We start from the raw sequence: 12,614 nt of genomic DNA, 5'->3' as shown, positions 1-12,614 counted from the left end.
TCCCTCAGCCAAAGGCTCGTCCCTGACAGCGGTGTGTGGCTTCACTGTGTGGCACAAGCAGGCAGACGGGTTATTGCCTAGAGGAGTCTGCATACTGCTTGGAACTGAATGAGGCCTTCTAAAATCAAACCCACATTACTCTCAGCTTCCCACAATCCTCAGGGTGGAGATGATCTGGACTGTCCAGTGAAGGCAATGTGGTCCTTACTATTTCTCCCAAAGCCATGTGTGTGGGTGGGGTGGGTGGGTTGGGGGGTACTGTTAGGGATAGCAGCTTGGAGCACCAGGGGTCTAATGAGTGAGCCAAGGACCTCCCCATGCAAGTGTTGTCCCAGAACTTTGAGAGGTCTTCCTGTCTGGTCAGAAGTAGGAGGAACAATAGCAACAACCCCGGGTCTCTTGAGCTGTAGTTCAAAACCCAAAATTTGGTTCAGGTTAAGGGCTGCTGCAACGAGCCACCGTGATGCTGAGCAACTGGGAAGACAACAAGCCGATCTCTTCCGTGTTTGTTAAAGAATGAGTGTGTGAATGTGCGTGCGTGTACGAGTATTTTTCTCATGTCAGATTCTGCTGGACTACTGGAATTTCCAACTTAATTACACCCCCAGCGCCTGATCTCAGAAGCCTTGGAAGGAGAGCAGGAGGAGCAGCAAACTGTTACTTGCAACACCTTAAACAACACACAATCACCTTGTTGTTTCACTTTTCTTTTAGTTGGGCAGCTCTTGCAACAAGTTGAGTGAACTCGAAATAGACGCAGTAGCCTAAGACAAACCCGGAGGGACGATCTGGTAAATTGCCCAGAATAATTATGCAAGTGTTACCTTTTTATGATTTCTTATGAGCTTTTTACACTGAACTACAAAGAGTCTTTGTAGATCTGATGAAGACAGTTGTGCTTTCAAATGTGAAAAGGACGCCTGATGTGCCCATTGGATTTAATCTTTTGTTAGAGAAGGTAGCTTGCTCTTGTGGACACCTGTTAGTTTTCTGGATCATTTCATTGTGCAGAGTAATAGCCACAGTAGACCTGCCACCAACTGTGAACAGCACTAAATAACTACTTTCTCCACAGGCGCTGCTTAGTTGTCCACAAAGCTAGCCAAAAGCTGCTATCAGCTTTGCCAACTACTTATTTCTTTGTAACCTAAAAAGGTAGGAAATCTTGCTCATGAAGCAGTGATGGTGCATTGCCTGTGTGGATATGAAGAAAATCTGTGCAAACCATATAGTTATTGCCACATTTACCTACTTTTTACCCATACAGCTGTGTAAATTTCACAGCTGCTTGTGGGTAGATGTGAATTGTAATGTTTTATTTGTCCTTCATAGGTAATCAGGTATGGTACGTCTTAACTGGAGCAAACTTTATGCACGTCACCTGTCTTTTGTAGGTATGATTGTCCTTCCTCTGTATAACCACTACCCAAGCTCTGGATGTTCACGTTTCAATGCCTCATTCTAACACTATGTTGGTGTATGTTGAGAAGAGATTTGTTGCAGTAGAACAGATAGCTCTGCATTGTACTCTATTCCTTTGTCAAAATGGAGTCTTAAATCAGGCAATACTTGCCCATTTCACTGGGATGTTAGCTTACTTAGGAAAGTGGGCTCTATGGTGTGAGATTCATGGAGATGGCTTCACGGGACATGTTTAAGCTTTTGGCAACCTGTTGATTTATGGACCCTCCACTGATGTCAGTGTGGAAAAGTAGAGGAGACCATTTTATTTTTGATTTTTTTTTTTTACACACACACACACACACACACACACACACACACACACACACACACACACACACACACACACACACACATATATATATATATATATATATATATATATATATATATATATATATAAAAAAGCTTTTTTTTTTTCTTGTAGCCTATGTATCAAACAAGTATTGAAGTATCCCTATTTGAGAATACATATTTTGTTAACAAATTGTACATAGTGAAATATGTATTTTTGCACAGGCATTTTTCGTACAGGCTGAATTTTTGGTACAATTTTAAAAAAGTCATTATTTATTTAGTAACCAACGAAAAAAACTTGACAATTTGAAGTGGTTCACTGCCAAGTAGATAAAATGCAATACGCCTATATGTAGAAGCTGAAGCATCTCATGAATCATGTACTGAGATTCTTTAAAGAACAAAGGTCCAAAGTGTTGCCACTGTAGCATGCGTCTGTATGAGGATACCTTTATTCACTTTTCAAGGTCTCAATCACATGTGCTTTTATAAGACATTTTACGTTGCCTATGAAACATAAAAGTTACTATGTGACCCAATTAGCCTGTGATTTTAAATGTCCTGCAGGCTTGAAGCTGTGCCCGTTGTCCAACCAGTTTCCATGAACTCTTCAGTCAGACACTTTGTAGACCTTAAACACATTTCAGGATTGAAACACTTGTTTTATAAAGGCTGGAGGGACTCGAGCAATCATTGCAAGGACATGGAAAAACTTCTAACAGTCCAACTGCTTGCATCATTGTTGCCAAACAAGTAATTTGAATCACAACTTTCAAAGATGTATCAAATAAAGAAAGTGCCTGACTGTTTGAGGACAGTATTCTTTCGGTTGTTTTACCTTACTTGAATGTTGGAAGTTAGGAGTTTGCTTTTAAATCTGCCTATGAACCCTAAATGTGGCAAAACCAGAGCTTGTCAGCTGCCCAGTATGAAACACTTTAGTTTTTGTTTATCCAACTTTTCTAGACAAGAGAGAAATTTTGTTAGCCTCAGTGTGTGGCAGCAGCCCCCTGTGGTTTACTGGGGTTGTATGTTAAACTTATTTCCCAGTGTTTTGTTTACCCTTAAACTCCACTGATATCTTGACCATTGTTTCCAGTATATGGAACTGTCACTAGATTTTTTCTTTTATTGGCAGCATAGACTTGGAATGTGAAAGAGAGAATACAGTTCATGTGTGGGGGGGAAATAAATCCACCCTTCATAGTGTGTATAGAATTTCCTTTTTTTGTATACATTATCAGAATCATTTTCAGCTGGACTTATGTATTGGCTGCTATGTAATTCATGAACAAAACAGGTTAGAATTAATATTTAAAGAAAAAGATTGTATAGTATATCTGTTTTGTAACAAGTTTCTGTAAATAAAATAATTTATACTGCTATTTATATGAAAATATGTCTCTGCCTCTTTACTAAAATTAAAAGAAAAAAGCAAACTTGAGAAATGCAACATTTAAACAATTTTTATTATATACACAATATAAGTCACTTTGTTAAACAACAGGTTTGGGTATGCTAACAAGAACAATGCAAGTCTCCATTGCTGTAAATAATAAAGTTGCCTGTGGTTACATGTTGATAACCCTTGACAGCTTCTGGACTCTGTTTAGCAGCAAGTCTCCTTTCTTGATTGTTTCCTGGTACTGCCAGTTTTTGCTGTCAGGTCTGAGGAGAACAGTAAAAAGATTTAGAGGTTTGCACCTGGTTATCATTTTTACTAAGATCAGTACTGAGGTTTGAAGACCAAAAACATTACCTATTGGTTTCGACAATCTCATTCACTTTGTCAATTTTACAGTGAAGACGGCCAGCAGCTATGAATCTGGACAGTTCCCTGAGAAATGAGATGTTTTAGTTTACTTGACCACAACAAAAACAGTTAACGTGTTTGCCTAGAACTTTAGCATACGACACGAAAAAAATAATACTTATTCCTAGTTTTTTGGGAAATGCACACATTCACTTTTGCTAAAAATAAATAGCTATGTCCTAATAAAAAACAATGTGTTAAAAAGAATATGTTGATAAGAGGTAAATTAGAATATATGCACAGGCCCTTGTAAAGCAAGATGGCATAAGAATAACAAAAACAGATTACTGGTTTCTATTTCACCTACAGGTTTCTACAATTTCTGGCTAGTAACCTCATCCAAACCTCATGCCTCATACCATCGGAAAATACCAATTCAACTAAAAAGATTCATTTTTAACATATTGTTATTTGAAACTATCAAATAAATCTACACGCACAACAGCAGAGGTGGCTTGAAGGTTAGACAAATTAGCTTGTGATGGGTCGGTCACCTGGGGATAACATACTGAAACACCCGTTTTAAAGCACAGTTGGTGACAAAAGGGTCGTATACAAGATGATGAACTGGTTCTTACTGGTCAATGAACTCTGTACTGACACCAAAGGCCTCAGCCATGTATCCCAGGGTGAGAGAGCGGTAGGACTCTAGCAGCTGGCTGTAAGCCTGGATCCTCATCTCCCTCACATAGTAGCGGTAGTGTGGTGCAAAGAGCCAGTCCTTCTTCATCTCCTGCTCCACCATAGCTACAGTACAAAGACAAAGTCTCTCAGTCATTTCTATATTGTCAAGATGCAGCAGAGCATAAATATGACAACAGAAAGGTGCTAATGAGTAAAAGTCCCAACCAGAATAAGTACATTTAAATGAGAATAATAAACATGAGACATTGTTAGGAAAACAGTTAAAACAAAGACTCACCCAGAGACTGGAAGAAGGCAGAGTAACGGCACTCGTAAAGTGAGAAAAGATACTGGCGAACAGCAGGCAGACTGTGTAGGACCTCTAAGATCTCTGCTCCCTTTATTACCTGCAGAGAAGCGCATTTAAAACATTGTCCCAAAACCAAGCACTGCACACAATTTTACATGAGAGCATCTTGTGATTGCATACACTCCATCCCTCTTCTACCTTTTCACGGAGGTCAGGCCTTTTGAGGGCGATCATGCAGACGTAAACAGTGTAAGTAACAAAGGTCTTGTAATCCATGAGTTCATAAGAGGTGAAGGTGGAGACTGTATCGAGGAAGAGCTCAGCTGCTTGCTTGAAGTCTCTGATTGCCACACAGTACAGACCCTGGTAGACCTTAAGACGGTTCCTCCTGTCCCAGTCTCCCCCCTCCTCAATGAGGCTGAAGAAAGATGCATAGCAAGATGAGTGTTTAACACAATCGGTGGAAATGTGCAGGAACATACATATTAGATATTATTATCACCTCTTGGCTTTCTCCGAGTTGCGTGTGATGAGGTCACTGTCCATATAGAAGAGGCCAATCCGCAGCAGGTAGAAGACAATGTCTAGTCTGTGACCCAGAGCCACTGTCTTGTCATAGGTCTTTCTGAAGGCTGTTAGGGCACCCTCCTGTTGGCGCACAAGACATAGAGAGACCACCTTAATTATTTTACTATAAAGTGCTGTAGGAATGAGTCCTAAAACCCAGAATCTAGTTAGCATTTTTGCATTTCCAGTTTCCTCATCCTACATCTATATCTATGGGGTTTTTGGTTAAAAGCCTGAAATTGTGTCTGTAGTTAACACACAATTTTTAAGATGTACTAAGCAACATAATATTTATCAGTAAATGACCCACTTGTGCTGGGTTTGAGTTTATAGCTTGATCACTCTCTTATATCAGGTCACTACAAGTAAAAAGGCTTTTGAGGAAGAGTTAATTTTGTTAAAACAAATTACAAATTGGACGTTTAGTGGCTGTGGCGCTAAGTCACGAGACTGCGGTGTAGCTTGTTCCTAGCCTAATAATTGCAATTGTTTTTAAATATACTATAAATACTGTAGTCCAACAATGGCATAATTTTTCAAATAAAAATCATAAAAGTGGTGTTCAGCTGTTTGATTTACCCCTAATTATACGGGATTAAAAAATGCTTTTGACAGAGTCTTATTCTATTGTGTTTCATTATTCAGAATATTTCTTTTCTACATAGCAGCTGTTGAAGGGAAATTAAACCTTGTCTCCAATTCTGATCAGATATTCAGCTTTAGCCATCATGGCGTCTCGTATTTCACTCTCTCCCAGGCTCTTCTCTGCATCCTCCAACACATCATCCAGACGCTTCAGCTCCTCTTCGTTAGCTTTTTTCATTTTACTCAGCAGGTCACTGTCCAGCGGCCACTTCAGGTCCTTGCACAGACCTTCGTAATACGGCGCCATGTCTGAAGTAGAAAAGCGTTAATTGCTTTAGTTCAAAGTTAGCGTTAGCTAAGCTACATCTGTCCACATTTCTCTTTTATGATTTTAAATGTGGCTTCATTATTAAAAGTGAGCTATTGTTTAGGTTCCTGAAGTAAACCAAACTTTATTATAGCCAGGCTAAATGTTGAATAAACGTGTTAAATAAATATAAAACGGTGGCTAACGATAGCTGACGTTTGCTAATAACGTTAGCTGGTATTGCTATTGATCGTTACGTTGAAGTGGAAAACGTTTAGTTAACATTCATTCTTTAAAATAAACTATACCTTGGCATCATCTATAAGTATATGTGTAACGTTACTTTGATGCCAGAGACATGTATATAACAACTAGGTTAGTGAGACTGCAGTGGGAAGTCAGTCGGTGCAGTGAAATGCTAACTCACTGTTAGCTTTAATAGCATCCATGAGCTCGGTCTTCACTTTAGCATCCTGTCGGTGACCGTCCATTGTGAGCAGAAACTTCAATTGGGCTATCCTCAGGTCGGGGTTTTTGGGCAGACCCTCCTCCTCTAGATTCTCTAACGGCATCTTTAGTCTTAATATACAGGCAGACACAGAAAAGCGAAGGATTCCTTTGTGTAGACAGTAACCAGATAGCCAACGATGACTACAGAAAACACTGAACTGTGTTGCTTCCGCCGGAGCGTCCGTCACAGAGCGGAAGAAGAGCGGACACAGCCTCATGTTCACTAATCACGTTCCTGTTGAGCGCCCCCTGTCGGACCAGAGTATCAACTACAACTAGAGAATGAGCTTAAAATGTGTCTTCACCTTGAAAATACCTACATGAAAGTGCAGTATGAATAGTTTGTAGGTCTGTGTCTGTCAATTTTGCCACTGTTACCTGCAGACAAGAGGGGAAAAAAATTAAGACATTGTTTTTAATGACTTTTTTTAATGTGCGTGGAGTTTGTTCCTTCTTTTTGAATGTTTGGACCCACAGTTTACACATTTACTGAACTTATGATCCTGTTAGCGTTAAAACTTGAATACCTTTTGTCTCTCTGAATTACGAATAACAAAATTATAGGAGAAAAAAAACACATTTTGTTTGGAAGTGTGATGTCCATTAGTGGCATTGTAGTGTGTAAAACTGTTTTACACTTGTGCATTAATAATATGCACATGTCAATGACTAAACCTGTGTCTGGTCCACAACACTGGGGTCAGATATTTAATTATGTGAAAGTTTTACAGCAGGTATCTACTACTCTGGAAGCACCTGGGGGCCAATCAGAGTTTGGGGGTGACCAGTGCCAAGCAAGGCTGCCCCTAAGACCCCAGCACTGCACAACACAGATGTGTGACTCAGATAGGGGCATCATTGTCACAGTGACTTACTGAATCCTGGTTACTTTATTTTTAGTCAGAAAGTCTGAAAAGTTAATATTAACCAGCCTCTGAATAGAGATGTAGAAAAGAGCATGCTTCCAGGACAGTTATTACAAGGTCCATTGTAATAGAGAGAAAATGGAAACGTTGCTGCAACAGTTGGTAGGTTTTTCTTGAATTTACTTCTATCTGTCTAATAGGAGTGTAAGTGTTCACGGGACAGGTTTAGAAATCTGTATATCTATGTCCGTTTTTAACAAGCATTACTGTGTTTTCTGTGCAAACTAATGTCAAACTTTAGCTCTAACCAAATGTTTTCAACAGGGATAATAAAAAAAAAAACACACTGTTTTAGGAAATTGGGTGGTTTTCAGTGTTTGTCTGATCTCAGTGACTTATCCCAATCACAGTTTAAGCTGAGTCATTGCAAGTTTGTTTCTGAGTTATTTTTTAATCCTATGTTCAAAACAGAAACACTATACCAGCAGGTTCAGAGATGAGCAATTTTATGATATGTATGATAATACGTTGAATTAATACATTGAATTATAAAATGGTGGGATTATAGCATGATCTCAATCTGTGAGCAGTCCAAACTGGTATTATTTGGATATTCTTAAAAGCCTACAAGTTATCAGTTGTTTTGCTGATCAGATTTTAACAGCATTCCTATTTTAACAGGTTGTTTATTAAAGTACAGTCCCTGTGTTAATATTACATTTGTTTATATGCATCAGGAACAGATTTAATGTTTTAAATATTTTAATAGTGATGGTGAAATTATCCCAAGTTAAACATTACACCTGAATTATTACGAATATATTACAAATTAGGATTAGGATAACAAATTACTTTTAAAGTTACTCAAGTTTACTACTGACTATAACTGTACTTTGTTTACCCATTTCTGTTGACAATGAGGTTTTAAGATTTGATACATAGCCAATATAAATATAATCAATTTCATTTTTAGAAAGATCTGGCACAGGAAAAGATTCCAGCTGGAACAAAGTTAATGTCATACAATGGTGACAAATGTGGGGTGAGAGGTGAGAATTGAGGGACGGGAGGAGGAAAGGAGCTCAGTGCTTGGGTGGTTGGGTCCCTCAGCAGTCTAAGCCTATAGCAGCATAACTAGAACTAAGTTTATCAAAGAGGAAGGTTTTAGGCCTAGACTTAAAAGTACAGAGGGTTTGTGATAATAGTAAACACTGCACAATGAAAATAATAGTGAGTCCTCTTTCTTGTGCTCATCCTGCATGTAGACTCGCGGCAATGCTCTAGTCCTCATCATTATTTTGGGAATGGGGGGAAGTTTTCAAGCAGGCTACCACATCACTGGTATAAGTTCTCCCTCCCCGGTAAGATGATCTACTGACAACATTTGTTCATTGTTTATTCACTTAATTTCTTCAGCCGCTTGTTTGCTGCGCCATCTCTCTTTCACTTGTAGACAGTGAGCAGTCCTCCATTTGAATGTCTTTTTGAACCTTTCACCACAGTTCATTCAGCGCTTCATCAACAGCAGCTGGTATGAGCGGTATGAAGAGCCTCCCCCTCCACAGATGGTCACGATGATCTGGTCGCTTATTGTTTCCATGTACGCTTTCGGGGCACTCTGTGGCTCTGGCACTGTCAGATTGTTCTCAGGCATGCTGGGACGGTGAGTGAGAGAATTAAGGCAGCATTCAATCCTTTACCCTTTACAAGCCTTGAAGGGATGTGTGCTCTCTCTCACCAGAAAAAATGCACTGATCTGCAACAGCTTGATTTCCATTGCTTCAGGAGGAATCATGCTGACAAGTAAAAGGGCCAAATCTTATGAAATGGTCATTGTGTCAAGGATGTTGTATGGATACTCAGCAGGTAACATACTCTGTACCAAGCAGATGACAGTATTTGGACAGTGGATCACATAATTGTACAAAACAATATCAGAAATAAAGTTTACATAATTGGTTGCAAACCATTTGCAGTCAGTGACCGGCTTAAATTTTGTAGCAGCCGACAACTCCACCTCATAGCCGTCTAATAAAATGACAATTGACAGCTTGGCAAATATATTGTAAAACGATATACATAAATACACCACGTCTTACCTGACCTGATCTCTTGCAGGTGTGGGACTCAGCATCCATTTAATGTACCTCGGAGAGATTTCACCCAAAAAGATTAGAGGCATAGTGACCCTGACCTCGGCAACCTTTATGTCATTTGGCAAACTGTCTGGACAATTTTTTGGATTGAGGTAAAACACTTACTATCAATATGTATGAGAAGACAACAGTAGACAAGAGCAAAAGCTACACAGAATGTACAAATTATTGGTAACTTTTTTCTTCCTGGTCCACATGAGGACAAGCAAGACAAAAGATGACAAAAGTTAGAGTAAATTTTTTAAACTTTAACACGAGTTGCTTGTGGAAAAAGAACGATTTTACTTGTTAGGAAGAGCAACTAAGAAGCAACACTTCCATTTGTTTTTCAGTGAAATCCTGGGCCGTGAGGATCTGTGGAACATCATCCTTTCTGTCCCTGTACTTTTCTCTGTTATTCAGGTTATAGTGTTGCCTTTTCTTCCCGATGCTCCCAGATTTTTATTCATAGAGAAAGGTGATGATAAGGCTTGCAAAAAAGGTGAGTGTATTTCCCCAAGTCAGTCAGTATCAGAAAACGTGTACTGCAGATCAATGCCCAATTTTTTAAGGTAATGCCTTCTAGTGCATAATGAAATCTACAATAAGTTATATTTTGTCATATAAAGTATTTCACAAATTTCACAAACATTTGATGCGTAATTTCAGCTCTTCAGAGTCTGTGGGGCCAAGGTGACTACAAACAGGAGATGGAGGAGATGTTGGCTGAGCAGGCGGCCATTGAGGCAGCCCCACCAAAAAGCTTGCTGCAGCTGTTGAGGGACAGGTCTGTCCGATGGCAGCTTATCACCATATCCGTCATCTGCTGTTGCAGCCAGCTGTCTGGGATGCCTGCAGTGAGTGCAATTTGAGTATCGACTAATTGCAGTAGATGCAGCATAATGTCTAATTCCATGTTCAATTTAACAGCGTCTTAAAGTCTAACAATCATCTTTTCTTCTCCCCAGATTAGTATTTTCTCTTTTGACATCTTCCTGAAGGCAGGTGTACCAAAAGACAAGATCTGCTACATAATTGTCGGTCTTGGTTTAGCTGAAATCAGCTCTTCAATCTGTTCGGTAAGTGCATCCCTCCATGTGCAGTTTAGCTTGTCGATTTCTGTTCCGAACAGTTGGATATTTTGTTTTTTGTAATTTTGTCATTCTGTCTTAGGGGCTCCAAATTGATCACAAAGGACGGAGGCCATTGTTCTTTGGGGGTTATGGTGCCCTGACTGTCATCTGTGTGCTGATCACTGTCACGCTTAACCTGAAGGTAAACCACTGAACAATCTCTGACTTACATGATGTGGTGAGAGCAAAAACCTTTGCATTAATATTAACACACAAAAAATTCTCATTTACAAAGGACTCTAACTACTGGGTTCCTTACATTACGTCCGGTTTGGTCGTCCTCTTCATCATCTGCTTTTGTGGAGGGCCTGGTACGAGCTCTACGGTGTACACACGGAGCTGACTGCTGAAATAAATTCATGACACTGAGAAAAGATGTTTGTGTGCACAGATAAGAAATTCCCTCACCTGTGTCCTCCCTGTGGTTCTTTCAGCTGGAGCTACGGCTGCTCTCAACAGTGAGATATTTCTCCAGTCCAATCGGATGGCAGCATTTGTCTTCCTGGGGATGCATCGCTGGTTGTTATTTGCCATTGTGGGCCTCGTCTTCCCATTCCTTATTGTGAGTACTGACCTGAAATAAACCTGCAGCTGATACACATTTTGCTTGACTTAGACTTAATAAACTGGATTTTTATTAACGGCATAGATTGTGGATTTAGATAGCAGATTCCGATGCCTCTCTCCTTGTTTGTGTCCCAGAATACCCTTAAGGCCTACTCCTTTGTGCTGTGTGCCTGTATGTGCCTGCTGGGTTGTCTTTACACCTTCTTCCTTCTGCCTGAGACCAAAGGGAGGACCGTGCTGGAGATCTCGGGGGACTTTAACGCCATCACCATCTGTGGGAAATCCTTTGCAGAGGAAAAAAGCATTGAAACCAAATTATGAGTCAGCCTTGATACACCAACAGGAACTTTAAAATAAGAAATGATGCACCACCTTGAGCTAATCGATCAGAGCAAACCTCTGAACAGTATTGAACTGTTATGTTTATTCTTTGCCAAATATCATTCGGTAATTCTAAACACTCAATCCTTACAATCTAACAAGCAGTAGCAAAAACTGATAACGGCCAGTTACACATTATTGCACCTGCAGCTGCAACGTTGTCACCAAGAGATCAGTACTTTCACTCCTTGTGCTTTCCAGCAATAAATGATCCACAGCTCTGTTGCTCCCCCTTTGACTCTGTTGTCTGTACTTTGACTGCTGGAGGGAATCGGATTAATGGAAACTGTCCCACATAGTCCCACGACATCATGCAACTCTTTTCACTTTTTTTCTCTTTTGTTTCTCTATGACCTGTTGATTGAGCTTACAGGTATCTGAAGGGGTCTTTAGAGGTTCTATGTTTAGAAGTCCTGGGCTGTGACTCATCTTCACCTCAAGTTTCCTTTAGCTTTCTAGTTTAATAACATATACTTAAATCTATGAGACTTTCCTCCTCTCGATCACAGGCCGGCAGCTGAAAGGTCTTCGTTAGCCGCTGAACCCTCTCTCCCCACAGTTTAGCACTCTGGGGGATGTGATTGCCAGTAACAGAGCTGTCTGATTGAGCTGATCATTCTTGCAAAAGCTGTATTTTCGTTCCTTTAAAGAAAACCCAATACATGTATGAATCTGTAATTAATATTCAATAAAACTTACTAAATAAAAGTAACATTCATGGTAAATGAACGGCTGACATTTAGAATATATTTGGATCTCATGGTTTTTAGATAATTGACGCAGCTGTAGTGTCCCTGTATCAACAACAGATGGCAGTGTTAATCCTCTGCTGAGACACACTAGCCTGACCAACCGTGAACATCATTACTATAATCATAACCAATATTTTTAGATTAATTTGGTATGTTAACTTAACTTTTGTAGCCTACTTAAGTTACAGAATGCTAACTTTGCTGGCTTTCCATTAGCGTTGCATCACAATTGTGAAATTGATGTCCTCCGTTATGTATTGTTTTCTTTTTCTTTTTCAAGTGTCATTCCTCCACTCAGCTATTATC

At 39.7% G+C, this 12,614-nt stretch overlaps 3 protein-coding genes across 5 annotated transcripts in view; 2 read left to right on the top strand and 1 right to left on the bottom strand.

The window, feature by feature from the left end:
- Positions 1-1,802, top strand: part of LOC137127566 (ataxin-7) — a 30,938-nt gene extending 29,136 nt beyond the window's left edge. For all 3 annotated transcript variants that reach the window (XM_067504695.1, XM_067504693.1, XM_067504694.1), the window contains one exon: positions 9-1,802. In XM_067504695.1, the coding sequence (XP_067360796.1) occupies positions 9-26 (18 nt within the window). In that variant the 3' untranslated portion in view covers positions 27-1,802. The remainder of the gene's footprint in view (positions 1-8) is intronic.
- Positions 1,803-3,209: 1,407 nt separating this feature from the next.
- Positions 3,210-6,668, bottom strand: psmd6 (proteasome 26S subunit, non-ATPase 6). The gene is made up of 8 exons (XM_067505724.1): positions 6,392-6,668; positions 5,761-5,966; positions 5,008-5,153; positions 4,704-4,923; positions 4,494-4,602; positions 4,150-4,318; positions 3,518-3,595; positions 3,210-3,426 (listed from the first exon to the last, which is right to left on the bottom strand). The coding sequence occupies exons 1-8, from the start codon at positions 6,534-6,536 to the stop codon at positions 3,330-3,332; spliced, it is 1,170 nt and encodes a 389-aa protein (XP_067361825.1). The 5' UTR covers positions 6,537-6,668; the 3' UTR covers positions 3,210-3,329.
- An 804-nt stretch (positions 6,669-7,472) lies between these two features.
- Positions 7,473-12,205, top strand: slc2a9l1 (solute carrier family 2 member 9, like 1). The gene is made up of 12 exons (XM_067505141.1): positions 7,473-7,502; positions 8,606-8,701; positions 8,843-9,003; positions 9,082-9,206; positions 9,459-9,588; positions 9,829-9,977; positions 10,145-10,332; positions 10,444-10,554; positions 10,649-10,750; positions 10,844-10,919; positions 11,043-11,170; positions 11,311-12,205. Exons 1-12 carry the CDS (start codon positions 7,479-7,481, stop codon positions 11,494-11,496), a joined length of 1,476 nt encoding a protein of 491 aa, XP_067361242.1. The 5' UTR covers positions 7,473-7,478; the 3' UTR covers positions 11,497-12,205.
- Positions 12,206-12,614: the final 409 nt, after the last annotated feature.

This window comes from Channa argus, chromosome 5 (assembly GCF_033026475.1).
Source record: "Channa argus isolate prfri chromosome 5, Channa argus male v1.0, whole genome shotgun sequence".
Classification (NCBI taxonomy): Eukaryota; Metazoa; Chordata; class Actinopteri; order Anabantiformes; family Channidae; genus Channa; species Channa argus.
Note: the sequence above shows the minus strand (reverse complement) of the source record. Positions and strands in the feature narration are given on the sequence as shown.